This window comes from Syngnathoides biaculeatus, chromosome 11 (genome assembly GCF_019802595.1).
Source record: "Syngnathoides biaculeatus isolate LvHL_M chromosome 11, ASM1980259v1, whole genome shotgun sequence".
Taxonomy (NCBI): domain Eukaryota; kingdom Metazoa; phylum Chordata; class Actinopteri; order Syngnathiformes; family Syngnathidae; genus Syngnathoides; species Syngnathoides biaculeatus.
This window is the reverse complement of record NC_084650.1, coordinates 13,691,281-13,710,154: the sequence shown is the minus strand read 5'-3', so window position 1 is coordinate 13,710,154 and position 18,874 is coordinate 13,691,281. Positions and strand designations below refer to the sequence as shown.

General features: G+C 48.3%; 2 protein-coding genes across 3 annotated transcripts in view; both read right to left on the bottom strand.

The window, feature by feature from the left end:
* Positions 1 to 4,723: 4,723 nt before the first annotated feature.
* mtnr1al (melatonin receptor type 1A like) lies at positions 4,724 to 12,003 on the bottom strand. The gene is made up of 3 exons (XM_061835204.1): positions 11,688 to 12,003; positions 8,646 to 8,764; positions 4,724 to 5,374 (listed from the first exon to the last, which is right to left on the bottom strand). The coding sequence occupies exons 1-3, from the start codon at positions 12,001 to 12,003 to the stop codon at positions 4,724 to 4,726; spliced, it is 1,086 nt and encodes a 361-aa protein (XP_061691188.1).
* A 2,865-nt stretch (positions 12,004 to 14,868) lies between these two features.
* Positions 14,869 to 18,874, bottom strand: part of fat2 (FAT atypical cadherin 2) — a 106,802-nt gene continuing 102,796 nt past the window's right edge. For both annotated transcript variants that reach the window (XM_061834547.1, XM_061834548.1), the window contains exons 27-29: positions 18,686 to 18,828; positions 17,478 to 17,710; positions 14,869 to 16,544 (exon numbers count right to left, since the gene is read on the bottom strand). In XM_061834547.1, the coding sequence (XP_061690531.1) occupies positions 16,045 to 16,544; positions 17,478 to 17,710; positions 18,686 to 18,828 (876 nt within the window). In that variant the 3' untranslated portion in view covers positions 14,869 to 16,044. The remainder of the gene's footprint in view (positions 16,545 to 17,477; positions 17,711 to 18,685; positions 18,829 to 18,874) is intronic.

Genomic DNA, 18,874 nt, shown 5'->3' with positions numbered 1-18,874 from the left:
TGTTGGCGATCAACCAAAGAATGCGGCGGGAACAAAAATTCAACGCTCCGATTGTTCTTGATTTTGTCTGTCTGTCGACGTTGTTGTCTTCGTCTTGTTCAGTCACGTCAGATCAGCAAATCTCGTGAGATTTTAGCTCGAGTATCGAGTTAACGGCACGCTGAGGATGTAGTATGGCAGTAACACCACTACACGTTACTCTAATGTGACCACTTTTTTGAGGACTAGTACTGTAATTCCCGGCCTAAAGAGCGCTAACGCTAGCCCCGCGCTAACGCTAGCCCCGCGCTAACGCTAGCCCCGCGCTAACGCTAGCCCCGCGCTAACGCTAGCCCCGCGCTAAGGCTACCGCGGCGCCAGCGTTAAACCCTTTCTGTGCACCGAGGCTTATAACCACGTGCGCTAACACTAGCATCACCCCATAAACCGCAGGGTTGAAAGCATGTGGGAAAAAAAGTCACGGTTTGTAGGCCGGAAATTACGGTAATCCGAACCCGTTACTCTTCCCAGACAGGTAATCAAATTATTTACTAAAATCACTGTGCGTTCCTATTTTAGCCATTTTCCCCAGTTAAACAATACTATGTAGTATTTGCCTGACTTGTATTGAATGTATTTTTATCAACATATATACATCGCCAGTACACCTCCTGCTTGCTTTCGTCTGTTTCCATATTTCAGTCAGTTCCCGTAGCTCTATAAAACGATCTTTCAGGGACAACTAAAAAATGAAACCCGAAACGCTTGTAAATAATCTTTTATGACCAGGGAATGTGGATGGATAAATTTGCTCGTATAGCTGCACAGGTGGATCAGCTGGTAAAGCGTTGGCCTCACAGTTCGAAGGACCCGGGTTAGATCCCGGCCCCACCTATGTGGAGTTTGGATATTCTCCCAGTGCCCGAGTGGGTTTTCTCCGGGCACTCCGGTTTCCTCCCACATCCCATAAAAAATATGCAACATTAATTGGACCCTCTAAATTGCCCCTTAGGTGTGATTGTGAGTGTTTGTCTAGATGTGGCTTGCGATTGGCTGGCAACCAGTTCGGGGTGTGCACCGCCTCCTGCCCCTTGACAGCTGGGATTGGCTCCAGCACTCCCCGCAACCCTTGTGAGGATAAGCGGCAAAGAAACTGGATAGATGGATGCTTTCATATGCTTTTTCCTACATCTCTGTGTAATTCATTGTCGTCGTCTTCTACTTTGTCATGGTCTTAATGTTCGGTGCGATTTTTTTGGTTTTCCTCTTGAGTTCTGCTGCGTTTATCGAGTTCCTCTCACTTTTGTTTCCATCATTTTGGACATCAATGAGGGGACATTAAATGTACACTTGACTCGTTTACGTTGTTTCGGACAAAATGAGGGGTTGGCTCTCGTCTTTGCAGGACGTCTCCATCTTGTTTGTTCGCCGATGAGCGCGGCGGCAACGTTATTGTCCCCGGAATTGCATTTTTTTGGGGGGGGGAAGTCATCGTCTTGTGGAAATTGATGCAAATTTTTCATCAGGAAATCTTACACCGATTCGTGTGTGTCAATGGGAATACACGAGGCGGGGCACGGGCTCGTTGTCACAGTGAAGTCTTTATTCGCTCGGCTCCGTCAGTATCTTTTCAGCAACGCGACGGAAACATTCAGCGGGAACGTGCAAGGAACGTCACGTGACGCCGGCCCGCGCTCCTTGAACGCACCGCCGACAGCAGTCATTCACATTTTTGAGGCTTTTTGACGACACGGCTGTCACGAGAAGACAAAAAACAAATTGGCGCACGACTCAATTTTCAAACATTTGAATTCCATCTTTCTGTCAAATGTGTATCGCGTGTAATGTCAGTATCTCGCGTGATTGAATAACGTGTGCCGTCCGCATCTTTTGTATTATGTGGATGTAGTACTGTACGTAATCTGTACTGTATGCTTGTCGGGCTGCAGAGAGAAAGCGTGAATAAAACGTTGGCTGGCTCCTCGCTGAAAAGTGCAAAAGTGAAGCTGTGTGGAACTGATAAGCGAGTCGTGAGGTATCGAATGCAATTTCGTTCATATCGTTGTGCTCATTCATGTCATAAAATCTCTTGTGCGCATTTGACACGAAAACAAGTCGACCGAAAATCCGACAAAAATATCTTTCATCTTGTTCTCAAACTAAAACATTTCAGCTCTTCAACAAAACATCTCAAGTGAAATGTCAACCAAAAATATTCAACAAAATGTCAATACGGTGTCAACAAAAAAGTGTGAAAAACGTGTTCCAGCGTGGCGGGACGGTAGTTCTGAGGTCCCAAGTTCGATTCCCGGCCCCGCCTGTCTGGAGTTTGCGTGTTCTCCCCGTGCCTGCGTGGGTTTTCTCCGGGTACTCCGGTTTCCTCCCATAACCCAAAAACATGCAACATTAATTGGAGACACTAAATTGCCCGTTGGTGTGATTGCGAGTGCGATTGGTCGTTTGTCTCCATGTACCCTCCGATTGGCTGGCAACAGGTTCAGGGCCGCCTCCTGCCCAATGACAGCTGGGATAGGCTCCAGCACTCCTGTGACCCTTGTGAGGATAAGCGGCTAAGAACATGGATGGATGTTCCCTACCTATCTCATGTCAGCAAAACATTCCACCCCCCCCCCAAAAAAAATGAAAACATGTTCCTGTCAATAAAAACACTTAAAACATAGTTCATCGTGTAAACAAAAATATGTCCTCAACCAAAATGTAATTTTTAAGAAAAATGTCAACCGAAGCACGACAAACAAAAACGTTTCAGCACATCAACTAAAAATAAAACGGGAAAAACATCACATCGAGAAAATAATATTTTTTTTTCGGAATATTTTTCACAGTGTGTTTGGTAGCGGGATCGTCACAACACACATTTCAAAAATCTTTTTCCAAAATATCGCATCCGCAATCATATTTACACCCCCCCCCCACCGCCAGCCCTGTGGGGTTTTTTTTGTTTGTTTTGTTAAATTCACATTCTCGACCAAATTTGTGTTTTCCTGATAATGATGTAAACACACAGACACTTGTTTCCATGGTGACCGTTCCCATACGAGGTCTAATGCTGCAATTCCAGCTCAAATTCCGGAAGCTTTTAACTCTTTTGTCTCTGGTTCCTTCGCATCTAATCTGAGATTGAAGACCCCCAACCGCAACCCCTGAGGTTCCTGGCGCTCCCACTTAATTCACTTGAACAAAGTTTTTGTTTACGGTTGTTGTTGTTGACTGTTTACTCTGCTTCACCTTTACTGGCCGACGGTTTTTCACGAAAAAGCGACGTCAATATTTTCCCAAACCTCATCAGTGGAGAAGCGAGAAAACACTTTCTGTGAATTTTTTGATGAATTTCATAATTACAGAACTCTGCAAATTAATTTGATTTTCAAATGCGAGGAAACAAGTTTACATTTTCTGTCTGAAATAGGCAACAAATAAACGATGCGTTTAGCTAGTTTATGTTCCCATTGCGAGTCCTTATTTCCCAAAAAAAAGCTAACCGATTGACTTAAAATGTAATGTTTTTATGACCAAAAATGCTTAGTTTTTTTTGCTATGTTATGATGATAGTGCTTCAGAGCGTATTTTGGGAAAAGCGAACGTCACGCAAATCGTGCCCTAGTTAATAGGCAAGTTTTCTTGCTCGTCACGCTGTTCTGTCTTTCATTTGCACTTCGCCTTTTTTGGCTTACCAAGTCCAATTAAAAAATTTTCATGTTATCAGGACTGAAAAAATGTCAAGCTCACATGACCAGTTTTAATTGTACATGCCAAATTTGGATAAAAATCCCGCCATAATCCAACCTGTAAACCGTGTCGTCCACACGTTTTGGGAGCACCAAGATGGCGGCCAACTGCCTTGAACCAATCGACATAACATTCGATGCGGTTTTTTTTTTTGTTTTTTTGTTTTTGTTTTTTTTTTTTTTTAGATTAGCGATCCCAACCTTTTTGTCTCGGTTGCATTTTGAGATACGCTGCGGTCGCGACGGCTGGGAAACGAGAAACTCTGAGGTCAAAAAAATTGGGAAAATGTTTCCCTTTCAGTCAAAGGTAAACAGAAATTCATTTTTTTTAGTTCAAATTGCTAAATTGACATCAGCTTGATTAGAACTACTTTTCTTTCGGCTTGTCCCAGATGAAGCGCTCATATTTGTTTGGCACAGTTTTTACGCCCGCCGGATGCAACCCCCCCCCCCAAGTGGGAAATGAACTCACAACCTCTGGTTTCCCAAACCAATGCTCGAACCGCCATCAGCCTGATTTGTAAAAACTTCCTGTAATTGAAAGCCTCGCGTCTGCCGCATTCGTGAAGACTGGGAAATCGGAACAACCTTCGAAAATGTTTACATTCCATCCACACGACTGATAGTGTGTTAAAAGTTTCTTTTGGCTTGTCATAATATTTTGATTGACATTTCACGTTTAAGATATGACACGCTCATATTTGTTTTTAAACGCCGGTTGCCCTTACTGACGCAACCCCGGCGGGGTACAAACTCACAACCTCTGGATTGCCAAAGCAATGCGCTAACCACTAAGCTACGGCGCCGCTTGTCGATGGATGCAAATCACTTCCTGTCGCCGTATTTCCCCCCTCGTTCCTGTTCCTGCCATTTTGATTTCTTATGTTGGGTAGGAACGGTCAACCAGAAGACCGTGTCGCAGCTTATGCTCAATAGTGTGACTCCATCTTCCCTGCGGTGTTTGATTACGGCAGCCCCCCCCCCCCCCCCGCCTCTCAACAGTGGAACTTGAAGACAATGAGCACGATGCGCTTGTACTCCTTCCTGAAGTTGTTGTTGAGCGCGCCGTAGACGACGGCGTTGAGGCAGCTGTTGAAGTAGGCCATGAAGTAGCTGGCGGTGAAGAGCCACTCGGGGATGGCGCGGCCCAGCCGGGGGTCCAGCGCCACCGCCAGGCCGATGAGGTTGAGCGGCGCCCAGCACACGGCGAACAGCACGAAGACCACGAACATGGTGAGGAAGTTGCGCAGGTCGTGCGGCTTGAGCTTGGGCCGCGAGTCGGGCTTGACGCGGCGCCGCACGCGGATCACCAGCGTCCAGATGCGCAGGTAGCAGTAGCTGACGATGGCGATGGGGAGCACGAAGTGGACCGCCACCACGGCGATGGTGTACGCCGAGCTGGCCGACTGGGCGAAGGTGCACGAGTAGACGCGCGGGTCGTACTGCAGCGACTCCACGAACCAGTTGGGCGCCACGGCCAGCGCGGTCAGCGCCCACACCAGCGCCACGTAGCACACGGTGTTGGCGCCCGAGAACAGCCGGTCGTAGCGCAGGCTGTGGCAGATGTAGCAGTAGCGGTTGATGGCGATGCCCGTGATGTTGAAGATGGAGCCGATCACGCTCAGGCCCATCAGGAAGCCGCTCACCTGTCGGGGGAGGGGCTTCAAGTTAGGCGGGGTCCGGGCTTCGAAGGGGCGGGGGTTTCAAGCTAAGGCGTGTCAGGGTTAAGGTGACAATTCAGGGTGTACCTGCCCACTGATAGCTGCGATAGGCGACAGCGCTCCCCCGTGACCCTCGTGAGGCTAAGCGGCTAGGAAAACGGATGGTTGGGTTACAATTGAGGCTTTTAAATGGGTTTCAAATGAAGTTTTTTTTATACGAGGGTTGAGTTTTTAAAGGTTTAGGCTTTTAAACGAGGTTTTGGATTTCATGATTAGTTTGGGTTTAACGGACACTTGTCTAGACAGGGTTTGGGTTTCTCATGAAGTTTTCAAGGTATCCTATCAAGGGTTTTGATTTATGATTTCAAAGAAAGGGTTCGGCTTACAAGTTAGAGTTTCAAGACAAGATTGGGGTTCCAATCGGGATTTTCAAGGCAGGCTCAAGGCTTCCGACAAGGTTTAGGATTTCAAACTATGGTTAGTGTTCAAATAGAGGTTTTGAGTTGGGGTTCAGGTTCTAGACAAGGGTTGGGGTTCAGGTTCTAGACAAGGGTTGGGGTTCAGGTTCTAGACAAGGGTTGGGGTTCAGGTTCTAGATAAGGGTTGGAGTTCACGTTCTAGACAAGGGTTGGAGTTCAGGTTCTAGACAAGGGTTGGAGTTCAGGTTCTAGACAAGGGTTGGGGTTCAGGTTCTAGATAAGGGTTGGAGTTCAGGTTCTAGACAAGGGTTGGGGTTCAGGTTCTAGACAAGGGTTAGGGTTCATGTTTGAATGGACACTAACTATGGTGAGCGTTCAAATAGAGGGTTTGAGTTGGGGTTCGGGTTCTAGACAAGGGTTAGGATTCATGTTTGAACGGACACTTGTCAAGACAGGGTTTGGGTTTCTCATGAAGTTTTCAAGGTGTCATATCAAAGGTTTTGATTTATGATTTCAAACAAAGGGTTCGGCTTACAAGTTAGAGTTTCAAGCCACGATTGGGGTTCAAATCGGGATTTTCAAGGCAGGCTCAAGGCTTCCGACAAGGTTTAGGATTTCAAACTATGGTTAGTGTTCAAATAGAGGTTTTGAGTTGGGGTTCAGGTTCTAGACAAGGGTTGGGGTTCAGGTTCTAGACAAGGGTTGGGGTTCAGGTTCTAGATAAGGGTTGGAGTTCAGGTTCTAGACAAGGGTTGGGGTTCAGGTTCTAGACAAAGGTTGGGGTTCAGGTTCTAGACAAGGGTTGGAGTTCAGGTTCTAGACAAGGGTTGGGGTTCATGTTTGAACGGACACTTGTCAAGACAGGGTTTGGGGTTCTCATGAAGTTTTCAAGGTGTCATATCAAAGGTTTTGATTTATGACTTCAAACAAAGGGTTTCGGCTTACAAGTTCGAGTTTCAAGCCACGATTGGGGTTCAAATCGGGATTTTCAAGGCAGGCTCAAGGCTTCCGACAAGGTTTAGGATTTCAAACTATGGTTAGTGTTCAAATAGAGGTTTTGAGTTGCGGTTCAGGTTCTAGACAAGGGTTGGGGTTCAGGTTCTAGACAAGGGTTGGGGTTCAGGTTCTAGATAAGGGTTGGAGTTCAGGTTCTAGACAAGGGTTGGGGTTCAGGTTCTAGATAAGGGTTGGAGTTCAGGTTCTAGACAAGGGTTGGGGTTCAGGTTCTAGACAAGGGTTAGGGTTCATGTTTGAATGGACACTTGTCAAGACAGGGTTTGGGGTTCTCATGAGGTTTTCAAGGTATTTCTCATCAAGGGTTTTGATTTATGATTTCAAACAAAGGGTTCGGCTTACAAGTTCGAGTTTCAAGCCAAGATTGGGGTTCAAATCGGGATTTTCAAGGCAGGCTCAAGGCTTCCGACAAGGTTAGGATTTCAAACTATGGTTAGTGTTCAAATAGAGGTTTTGAGTTCGGGTTTCAGGTTCTACACAAGGGTTGGGGTTCATGTTTGAACGGACACTTGTCAAGACAGGGTTTGGGTTTCTCATGAAGTTTTCAAGGTATCCTATCAAGGGTTTTGATTTATGATTTCAAAGAAAGGGTTCGGCTTACAAGTTCGAGTTTCAAGCCACGATTGGGGTTCAAATCGGGATTTTCAAGGCAGGCTCAAGGCTTCCGACAAGGTTTAGGATTTCAAACTATGGTTAGTGTTCAAATAGAGGTTTTGAGTTGCGGTTCAGGTTCTAGACAAGGGTTGGGGTTCAGGTTCTAGACAAGGGTTGGGGTTCAGGTTCTAGATAAGGGTTGGAGTAAGGGTTGGAGTTCAGGTTTAGACAAGGGTTGGGGTTCAGGTTCTAGATAAGGGTTGGAGTTCAGGTTCTAGACAAGGGTTGGGGTTCAGGTTCTAGACAAGGGTTAGGGTTCATGTTTGAACGGACACTTGTCAAGACAGGGTTTGGGGTTCTCATGAGGTTTTCAAGGTATCTTATCAAGGGTTTTGATTTATGATTTCAAACAAAGGGTTCGGCTTACAAGTTAGAGTTTCAAGCCAAGATTGGGGTTCAAATCGGGATTTTCAAGGCAGGCTCAAGGCTTCCGACAAGGTTTAGGATTTCAAACTATGGTTAGTGTTCAAATAGAGGTTTTGAGTTCGGGTTTCAGGTTCTACACAAGGGTTGGGGTTCATGTTTGAACGGACACTTGTCAAGACAGGGTTTGGGTTTCTCATGAAGTTTTCAAGGTGTCATATCAAAGGTTTGGATTTATGATTTCAAACAAGGGGTTCGGCTTACAAGTTAGAGTTTCAAGCCAAGATTGGGTTTTAAATCGGGATTTTCAAGGCAGGGTTGGGTGAACGACTCCATTTTCCCAATTGAGCGGTAAAAAATTACATCTTGACTGCAAATCTTGTACTTTTGAAACCCTAAAATCGAAACATGCCCCGCCCCCTTCCTCACTGTCTGACATGAAATCAAACGTTTTATCCATAATCGCACCGTAATAGCATGAGCATCGTAATCTTACTGCATGTCGGCGCGTGGTTCTCAAACTTTTTGAGGCGTGACCCCCCCTCCCCCCCGCCCCCGCCTTTTTGGGAGATTAAGTCAAGCGGGGGCTAGCAAAATTGAACTAGCACTAACAATTTCAAATGACGTCATGATGCTGCGCCTCCCACTGGGGCCGCACCCCCCACTTTGAAAACCACTGCTGTATGTTAACTTGTGACTTTGAAGAAAGTCATCAAAAATCCAAAAACCAAAACCAAACCCCCCCCCCCCAACTGTTCTCGTGTCAAGGAAATGGAAATAAAATCGTTTTTTTGGCGCCACCTCACCTGGCAGTGCAGGTACCCCGCAATCCAGCCGTCGTGGAAGATGGCCGTCAGCACCAGCGGGTACGGGTACACCGCCACCACGAGGTCGGCCAGCGCCAGGCTCACCACGAACGCGTTTCCTGGAGCACGAGGACCGGGAGGAAGGGGGGGGGCGGGGGGGACAGGGGAAATGGTTTATGATCACGGGATTCGAGATCCTGAAGGTTGGCGAGCAGTTTCAAAGGTTTCAGTTTCAGAGGTTCTGGATGGGGATCCAAACAAAGGTGATGGTTTGTTGTTAGGGTTTCAGGAAGGGCTTAGGTTTACAGTTTCCAACAGGTCTGGGTTCTGGGTTCCGTTTTCGGATTCCAGTTTGAATCTTTGAGTTTCATGGGAGGGTTGTTGTTGTTTGTCAACGAGGCTTTCCAAATAAAGTTTAAAGCCAAGAATAAGATTTGAATTTCAAATGAGAAATTATTTTCCAGGAAGTTAAAGAATCGGAAGTCATTGGGAATATTTTGGAATGAATCGCGCCTACGGCACGACGGCGTCTTTTGTTATCATCGGGCCGGCGAGACCGAACCGACGTTTATCGACGACCGAGTGGAGTGACTCGGGGCAATGTTAGCCTGGCTTTTGACCCATGTTTAGATGATATGCGGATCACGGCCAAACCACCGCCCCATCCGATCCACCTCCGCGCGGGGATGAGCCACCCCGGCCGAAGCCCAGAGGCCGGCTCGGCCTTGTCGACAGGGTTGGAAGTTAAAGTTTCTTCCGGTTTCAAGGAGGGTTCCTGTTTTGAGTTTGACTTTCAAGGGTTGAGGTTCCAAACCAAGTCTGAAAAGCCGGTTGAGTCTGTTCCGTCATTTTTGCATTTTGCTTGGCTTGCTTTTCAGAGCGACGGAATGTCAGGAACGTCGGCCGGCCGCCAGGAGAAATCGCCCCGGGTGTAAACAGCCGCGACTCATTTGCACCCAGTCACGCATGTCGCCCGAATTTCATCCCGGGCGGCTCGCCATGTGGGTGGGCCCACGCGCGCTGCCGGTTAACTCGACGTTTGGCTAACACGTACTTTCCGTCTAAATCCGCAGCATAAGGTTTGGACTCGACCAACCAATCACCATGGAAATTATGAGATCATCACACAAAAATAAAATTGCTTCCCACTCGTCAGGCAACGGCACGGTCGTAGCAGGCTAGCTGCTAGCTGCTATTGTGGCTAACACGCCGCTCCTCAATAAGTCACTCGCCGTGTCCTCCATTTGGACACGCCCACAAATATGCACACATCTTAAACCCGCATTATCACGGGCGCCACGTACACGAATACATATTTTATAACCTAAGCGTTCTGAGACTGCTCCGTTTTGATTTTGACTTATGAGGTTTGCTCGAGGGCGGCACGGTGGATGAGCTTGTAAAGCGTCGGCCTCACAGTTCGGAGGTCCCGGGTTTGATACCGGACCCGCCCGTGTGGAGTTTGCATGTTCTCTCGTGAGGATAAGCGGCAAAGGAAATGGATTGATGGATTTTAAGACTGAAGTTTTCAAGCAAAATGGACGGCGTCTTCGGAACGACACCGGGACCGCAGACTGGATTCTCGAGACTCACTTGTTTGGTTTTGGCTTTTAACGGATTCATGTATTATTTATTCAGACATTCGCTCATGAATTTATTCATTCATCAACTTTCTTTTTGAGCTTTATTTTTTGACCGTACGCTTTTGTCTTTTAGCCATTTTAGGCTTAACGCCGCCGTTGTCTCCTCATGCGTCTGTAATAGTTTTGGGTTTTTTGTACGTCCTTGCGTTTTACAAAACTTTTTTTAGGGGGTGTGATGTTCTTTGATCTTTTTGAGTCCCGTTGCCTTGGTGACATCACTCAAAGTTTTTTTTGTTTTTTTTTTTTGCGGTTCTCCATAATTTCAATTCGTCGTTTTCACTCATCCCGTTCGGCGTCACGGGGAAGATGGAGCCCAATGAGCGCCATTTTCCCATCGCTGACCTTTTGACCTCCACCCGCCTCCTGTCAGCTGTCAGTTACATGCCTGACACGTCCGGACAAAAAAAAAAAAAAAAAACAATAAACAAAAACACGACTCAAATAATAATTTCCAGACAGATTCGAACCCGGAACCTTCTTATCTTTAAACGTGAACTGAAGATTTTCATTGATTGTGTTCAATAGGTTTGATAATACAGCGCTGCCTCGGTTCTCGACCACAATCCGTTCCAGGAAACGGTTCGAGAAGTGATTTGTTCGAAAACCGAATCGGCGTTTCCCATTACAATGAATGGGAAAGGAAATAATGCGTTCCAAGCCTAAACAAATTTAGCTTTTTAAAGCTTTTTTTTTAGCTTTTCCTGATAATAAACTGCACAGTAGAAATACATGTTTCGTTTAAATATTTTAAATAATGAAATAATTTAAGAAATACATTTATTTTTTGCTTAAAATGTGTGTTTTAGTAGTAGAGTACGCTCGGCTGGGAGCGCATTGCCGTATCTGTAGCGACCCGGCTCCCAGCCTTGTCAACTTTTTTTTTTATTAATAAGTGTGCAGAATAACTTTAAACAAGCAACTTGGCTTCTTTGCCATGATTGGGAGTTAATACGGTCGTCCTCGACAAGAAGGAAACGACCGGGACCCGTCGGAGTACAGAGGCTGCGTTCTACACAATAACAAAAGTGCGCTGATTTCAAGTCATTTCCGACTTTCGTTCAAAAACAGAAGCAAAAACCGATGTGTCCGGAAACGGGGACGTTCGAAAACTGAGGGCTTTACTGTACTTTACATCGCTTCTATCAAACAGTTCACACCGGAATACCCAGCATGCCGAGCGCCACCGCCACCGCGAGGGCGCGCCGCGATGTGATTAAAATGCAGCGGCCGGCGTCTGATGCCGTTCTCCGAAGTTTGTCCGAGCTCCATGGGCGCTTCCTCGCTTTTACTCATTCTCAAAACTTGTTTATGATGATGATTATTATGATTATAGCTGAGAGCGAAGCAAAAAGTATGACAATACGTGGTAAAAATAAGGAAAGGGGGCATGCTTGCGTACCTGTTTTCCTGAGTTTCCTGTTCCTGAAGACGGACAGGATGACGAGCAGATTGCCGACCACGTCCACCACGATGGTGACGATCAGGACGCCGGCCAGGACGCTGACGGCCCAGGGGAACGCCTGCTGCTGCTGGGGGGGGGCCCCCGCCGCCGGCGTGGAGTTGCCGCGCGGCCCCAGCGTGGCCCCCAGCGCGGCCCCCGGCGCCTCGGCGGGCCACGCGGCCGCCGGTCGCTGCTGCTGCCGCTGGGCGGCCATGGGCGGCGGGTGGCGCCGCGGCTCCAGCGCCCTCGCCGGGTCTCGCTGCGGGCGCCACATGGCCGGAAAAGCTTCGGGAATCTTTTTACGCGTCTCGGAGGGACATGGCGGCCGGAGGTGTCGCACCGCCGAGTCCCTGCACACGCGGGTGTCGTGCCGGTGTCATGTTGGCGCGCTTCGGTTTCCCCCCCGCCGAGCGGTCCCAGACTGAGCGTGCGAACGAGCGCGCCAGCCTTTTAGCTTCCCGTCTCTCTCTCTCTCTCTCTCTCTCTCTCTCTCTCTCTCTCTTTCTCTTTTCCCGCCCATTCCTCGGCGCGAGTGCGCTTCCCCGCCAAGTCGAGTCCATTCGGAATCGTCCTGATCACAAAGGCGCCGCGGTTGAAGCCCCCAAAATTTTCGGGATTCCTGCGGGGGTGTGAGCGAATTGCACAATCGGTGACGGGATTGGGCGGGGGGAGTTCTGTCCCATTCTGCCTGGACACAAGCTCCACATTTGTGGGGATGGGAGGGAGCGCCAGTCCAAATCTGCTCCCGTGTCAGCTCTGATATTACATATGTGTGTCCTTTGTGTGAAACGCTTATCCTCACAAGGGTCGCAGGAGTGCTGGAGCCAATCCCAGCTGTCATCGGGCAGAAGGAGGGGTTACGCCCTGAACTGGTCGCCAGCCAATCACAGGCCAAAGAATAAAGTCCATCCATCCATCCATTTTCTTCACCACTCATCCTCACAAGGGGAGTGCTGGAGCCTATCCCAGCTGTCATCGGGCAGGAGGTGGGGGTTACACCCTGAACGGGTCATCAGCCAATCGCAGGCCAAAGAATAAAGTCTGTCCATCCATCATCCATCCATCGATTTTCTTTATCACTTATCCTCACAAGGGGAGTGCTGGAGCCTATCCTAGCTGTCATCGGGAAGGAGCGGGGGGTACACCCCGAACTGTTCGCCAGCCAATCGCAGGTCAAAGAATGAAGTCACATTTTTTAAATTTTGACTCACAAGTTCATTAATTCATTCATTTTTTGAGCCGCTTATCCTCACTATTATCATGGGAGTGCAGGAGTCTATCAAAGCTGTCACTGAGCAGGAGGTGGGGTTACACCCTGAACTGGTCGCCAGCCAATCGCAGGCCAAAGAATAAAGTCCATCCATCCATTTTCTTCACCGCTTATCCTCACGAGGGTAGCAGGGAGTGCCGGAGCTGATCCCAACTCACAAGTTCAGTAGTTCATTCATTTTGTGAGCTGCTTATCCTCACTATGGTCAAGGGAGTGCTGATTCTATCCCAGCTATCTTCAGGCAGGAGGTGGGGGTTACACCCTGGACTGGTCGCCGGCCAATCGCAGGGCACGTGGAGATAGACGAGTGTCGCGCTCGCAATCGCACCCAGGGGCAATTTGGAGTGTCCAATGAATGAACCCCGCCCCGTTCCTCAGAAGCTGGAACCAGTTGCTTCACCGTTTTTTTTTTTTTTTTCTTTGAGAAATCCATCCCCCCCCCCCCCCCCCCCCCCAGGTATGGCAACGTTTCTTCTGATGTGTACGCAAGAGCCCAAAACACGTCAGCTTGAAACCTGCACCCCCACGTTAAAGATGAGAAACGCCTCCGGCGCTCACGTCGTTACCGGCAGGCGGGCTCACCTCTTTAAACGGATCACGACGACGACACCCGAGGTGTGAAAATAATGGACGCCGTTTGATGCCTCGTCAAATGTTGCTCACACGGAACGTTGGCGGCGTCTTCGACGGAGGAGCCACGCGGCAGCAAATTATTGATCATCTTATTTACGACAAACTTGCATATGTGGGTTTTCTTTTTTTTTGGTTTTCTTCCCAAATGTTACTTGCAGTTTTTAAAAAAAAAAAAAACAACTTTCTTTATTCTTTCTTCTCTCCAAATAATAGTTTTTTTTTTATTATGACTGTGACTTTCTTTTTTAAATATAATAATTATACTCTCTTCCCAACGGCAAGGTGCATGACCTCACAGTTCTGAGGACCCGGGTTCGATCCCAGCACCGCCTGTGTGGACTTTGCATGTTCTCCCCGTGCCTGCGAGGGTTTCCTCCCACATCCCAAAGACATCCATCAATTGTCTTTGCCGCTTATCCTCACAAGGATCGCGGGGGTGCTGGAGCCTATCCTAGCTGTCGACGGGGGGCAGGAGGCGGGTTACACCCTGAACTGGTCGCCGGCCAATCGCAGGGCACATGAAGACAAACAGCCGCAGTCACAATCACACTTACGGGCAATTTAGAGGGTCCAATTAATGTTGCATATTTTTTGGATGTGAGAGGAAACCGGAGTGCCCGGAGAAAACCCACCCAGGCACGGGGGAAGAACATGCTAACTACATACAGGCAGAACCGGGATTGAACGCTTCCCAGCAGATCCACCGTGCCGCCCATCCCCAAAACATGCAATAATTGGACACTTTAAATTGCCCCTAGGTGTGATTGTGAACGTGGCTGTTTGTCTCTATGCGCCCTGCGATTGGATGGCGACCAGTTCAGGGTGGACCCCGCCTCCTGCCCAGTGACAGCTGGGATTGGGTCCGGTGCTCCCACAACCATTTTCCACCCCTAAGAAAAAACTTTTTTCATGATTTTTTTTCGAGTTAGTCTGGAGGAAAAAAAAAAAGAAAGCGACCCTTGTGAGGATAAGCGGCTAAGAAAATGGATAGATGGATGAAAAAAGTAATGAGGACAGTACAGAATATGACTAAAAAAAATATTTTGACAGCAAACAAACCTAAATGTTTATTTAAAAAAAAAAAGTCTCTTATTGGGGAAGTCGTGAGGATAAGCAGCAAAGAAAACGGATAGATGGATGGATGGATATCGGGGGAAATATTTCTTTTTGATGCCCAGAACTGCATTTGTCCCAGCTTTGGAGACTCACACGCAAACGCGTTGATCAAGTCGGCGCTTCGGGTGTCATAACGTCTTTATTTTCTATATGCGTACATCAAAGACGACATCGTAGTAAAATCTCACAGCGAAGAAACATTACAAAAATAAAACTTTCTGACGTGTGATTGGAACAAAAATCAACATTCAGCACAACACCAAACAACAACAATACACTTTTATACACAAAACAACACTTCACATCATCGCGAAACCCCAAAAAAGTGCGAAATACATGCCGATGTAAAATTTAAAAAAATGCTTTTATTCTGAAATCCACATTGCGACTCAAATCTCTGCTTTTAATGTGAAGGGACACAGCTGCAGAGAAATAACAAGGATCCAAATCCCGCTCCCAGTTTGAAGCTCATGTTGTGAAACTTCTGCTATGGGGACAAAGGAAGTGCATCTGGGATTTCAAAATAAAAGATTCACCTGTTTTACAGAGTGGGAGGATTTTGACATTTTTGATTCAAAGCTCTTGTCGTGAAAGGACACAGAACACAGCAATACAAACAGTTTCTTGTACATCTGGGACTTCAAAATAAAAGCTGAGCCTTGGATTTCCCAGTCAGTCTGACTCAATGGGGCAGGAAATTCATGTTCGAATGGAAATGGACACTCTTACTTTGAAATTACGACCGGATGTTGAAATCTTCATTGAGGCTTTTAGTCATACTGCTAACTGTCAACCGCGACCAGGAAGTGTATCTGGTATTTTCAAAATAAAAACCGCTTGGGACGTTTCCATTTCATTGGAGAAACAAATCCTTCGGCATCCATTTTGTTTCTCGCTTGGAGGATCCGGCCCCCCTCCTTAGAAATGCGGACGGACATTTTGGAACTAGCCGTCCGTCGTCAAGGCAACTCGCCAAAATGACGCCTCGTTTTGTCCCGGTACTAATCAGCGTCCACTTCCTGGCAGTTTGGCCACTTCCCGTCAGTTTTGACTTGGTGTCTGCCTCCGCCTCCCACTTTCCACTTCCTGTCAGTGGCAGCTCGTCAGTGTTTACTTCCTGTCACTTTCCACTTCCTGTGAGTGTCCCGTTCCTGTCAACGTCAACTTCCTGTCATTGAAAGACGAGTTCGGGGTCGGATTTGCCGGTCGGGAAAAGTCCGAGAAAGGAAAGGTTGTTTCAAAATAAAAGATCCCGGTTCTCCCGTCAAGCCTCGGAGTGCCGTAAACTTGCCCGTCTTAAAACATGACTTCCTCACAGCTGCCGCAGTCGCTCTCCAGCAGGCTGCCGCCGTCGTAGCTGCGCTCGTCGGTCCCGCTGGGGCGCGTCTGCGGGCGGGCGACGTTGGGGGGCGTCCCCGCCCGCTCGGAATAGGGCGACCCGGACACGGCGAGCCGCACGCTGAGCCGCCTGTAGCCCGCCGCGTCGCCGTCCTGGCCGCCCGCGCGCTTGGCCGGGTAGTAGCCGGTCACGGCGTAGGCGTCGGGACACCGCGATCGCGGCAGCGGGACGCCGTCGGGGTCCAGGAAGCGGTCCAGGTTCCGGTTGGCGTAGCACGGCGGCAGCGGGGCGCGGCGGTCGGCGCGCTCCAACGGGAAGGGGAAGCCGCCGAAGCGAGAGTTGCGCCGCGAGTCCGACGCGGCGGACGACGAGTAGACGTCCTCCACGATGTCAAACTGGGGGAACTCCTGGGCGGCGGCCACCGGACGCCCGAAGTAGTCGGGATCGGCGGGGTAAACTGGAGACACAGCGGGCACAAACGTCACAGCTCCCGTTGGAGATTTCACGATTGCGTGCGAAATATTAGTCACCGTTAAAAATGGCCGTTTTGCGGGCTTCGGGCAATTTAATGAGCTTTTGGGCGGGGCTTGAAATCTTCATCAAATATTGTTCGGCTGCTAAAAAAAAGTGAAACGAAGAATTTTGGGGATTCTCCTGTAAATTGTCAAGTTCTTCGTTACCATTTTTCGGCTTTGTAAATACATTTCTTCGGGCTTGAATCCGCGTTATTATACCAGAAACTAAATTGCGCTTTTGGACCCTTTACTTGTCATTCTTTATGTTATTATAGCACATTTTGTTGCTTTTTTTTTTTAGGGTTTTAATTGTTATTACCCTGGCAACTACCCTAATTCCCGGCCTACAAGAGCGCACCTAGTTATGAGCCTTTTGTAACATTTGTAAAGGAAATACCATTTGGTACATGCATATGCCGCAGCTGTGTATAAGCCGCAAGCGTGTATGAAACATATTTACAAAGACAGTACACAGAAAGCTTAACGCTAGTGCTGCCGTGCTAATGCTAACGCTAGCGCCGCCCGAACAGTGGTTAAGAATAAAAACATAAAAAAAAGAAAAACATCATGATTGATATTGTCTTATTACTCTATTATAGATAAAGTTTGCACTCGTGTGTTTATTAATAATTTTTCAGCAAATATCGATTATTGAGCCTTTTCTTCAATAATGTTCCGTGGATTCACTTCTGCAATAAAATAAGTAAATGATCCCAAACTATATAATTTTGGTCAGTTCTGAAGTTATTTGGATCTTTTATTCCATTTTTGTCTATTTTTTTTAAAGTGCTGCAATACGCCCCAACGCGCTTTGTCCATCCGTCCGCTAGCTGGCGGCGTACGTTCGCGATTTGTCGCGTCGCTCGGACACCGACCTTCGTAGTCCAGGTCCCAGCGGGTCTTCTTGACCGAGTCGTCGTCGGAGCCGGACGGGGGTCTGGCGGGCAGGTTGGGGGCCACGCTGCAAACCGCCGGCCCCTGCGACTTTTCGCCGGGGCGGAGCGACCGGAAGGGCGAGCGGTCGAGGTCGTCGGCCGACGACGCCATGCAGCTCAGCTCCGTGCGGCCGCCGTCCCAGTCGCGGGATTTCGGGCTCTTCGACGAGGAGCTGGAAAAGGTGTTCGGCGGTCGTTGAAACGCCGCGTTCGAATTTTACGAGGTCTACGTCAGGCGTGTCAAACTCATTTTTGTCGCGGGTTACAATTTCCCTCAGAGGGACGTCACGGTCAAACCGCAGAAAACCGGAACCGCCTCATTATATTTACACGTGAAATTTACAAACTAGTTTTGGAATCAGAAATCAAACGCAACGGGTTTTTCCAACCATTGTTCATGCAAGGCAACACAAAAATGCTGATAATATCTCAAGATTATCATTTATGACATACGACAATCTGAAATGTTTGTTATATTTTCACAAGAATCACAGATTTTGACACCGATGATTTGCCTTCGCGGGCCACGTAAAAAATTTATGGCGAGCCCGATCTGGGCCCCCGGGCCTTGAATTTGACACCTGCGGTCTACGTGGCGGATGTTTCGGAACTGCTCGGAAAGCAAAAACCGACCAGCAAAACAACTAACAACCTGACGCCGGACGTTCTTTGGAGAGTGGAGTAAATAACCTACTAAAATATCCAGAACCGCATAAACTAGCTAGCTCACAGGTGTCAAACTCACGGCCTGGGGGCCAGAGCCGGCCCCGCCATAAGGTTTTACGTGGCCCGCGAAGGCAAATCGTGCGTGTCAACTTGCGGGATTTGGTTCAAATTTCATAAATTGCATGTGTAAACATAATTAAGGGAATTAAAAGGTTTTATTGTTTCACAATCATGACGGCCCTCCGAGGGCCCCGCGGCAAATATGAGTTTGACACCCCTGAGCTAGCTAATTGAAAAATGGGCAACTAGTAAGGAAAAGCTAGCTAGCTAACTGACTCCCTCCCAGGTTTGTTAGCTAGTTTCGCCTCTAGTGGTTTAAAAATGAATACGAAGAGCGTCTGACTCCTTCTTGTGGTCCGGATTTGAAAGCGCAACGATTAGCAAGCGGGACGCGAATGACGTCAAGTCTGGCGTGGCGTCACCTGTTGGCGTCGTTCTCCGTCTTGCGGTTCTTCCGCCGGACGTAGCGCTTCCGCCCGCAAACGAAGACGGCCACCAGCAGCAGCAGACCCAGCACGCCGCCGCCGATCTCCATCATCTCCACGTAGCCCACCGCCGCCGACACCTGCGGCGCAACGCCGGCGTCAACCCCGCCCGTCCCCGCGAGGACC

What these genes read in the sequence shown, in the direction of transcription:
- mtnr1al (XM_061835204.1), bottom strand. Translation starts at nt 12,003, where the DNA reads ATGTGGCGCCCGCAGCGAGACCCGGCGAGGGCGCTGGAGCCGCGGCGC. An exon ending in CAGGAAACTCAGGAAAACAG is followed by an intron (nt 8,765 to 11,687) that starts GTACGCAAGCAT and finishes CTCGTGCTCCAG; the next exon opens with GAAACGCGTTCGTGGTGAGC. An exon ending in CGGGGTACCTGCACTGCCAG is followed by an intron (nt 5,375 to 8,645) that starts GTGAGGTGGCGC and finishes CTCCCCCGACAG; the next exon opens with GTGAGCGGCTTCCTGATGGG.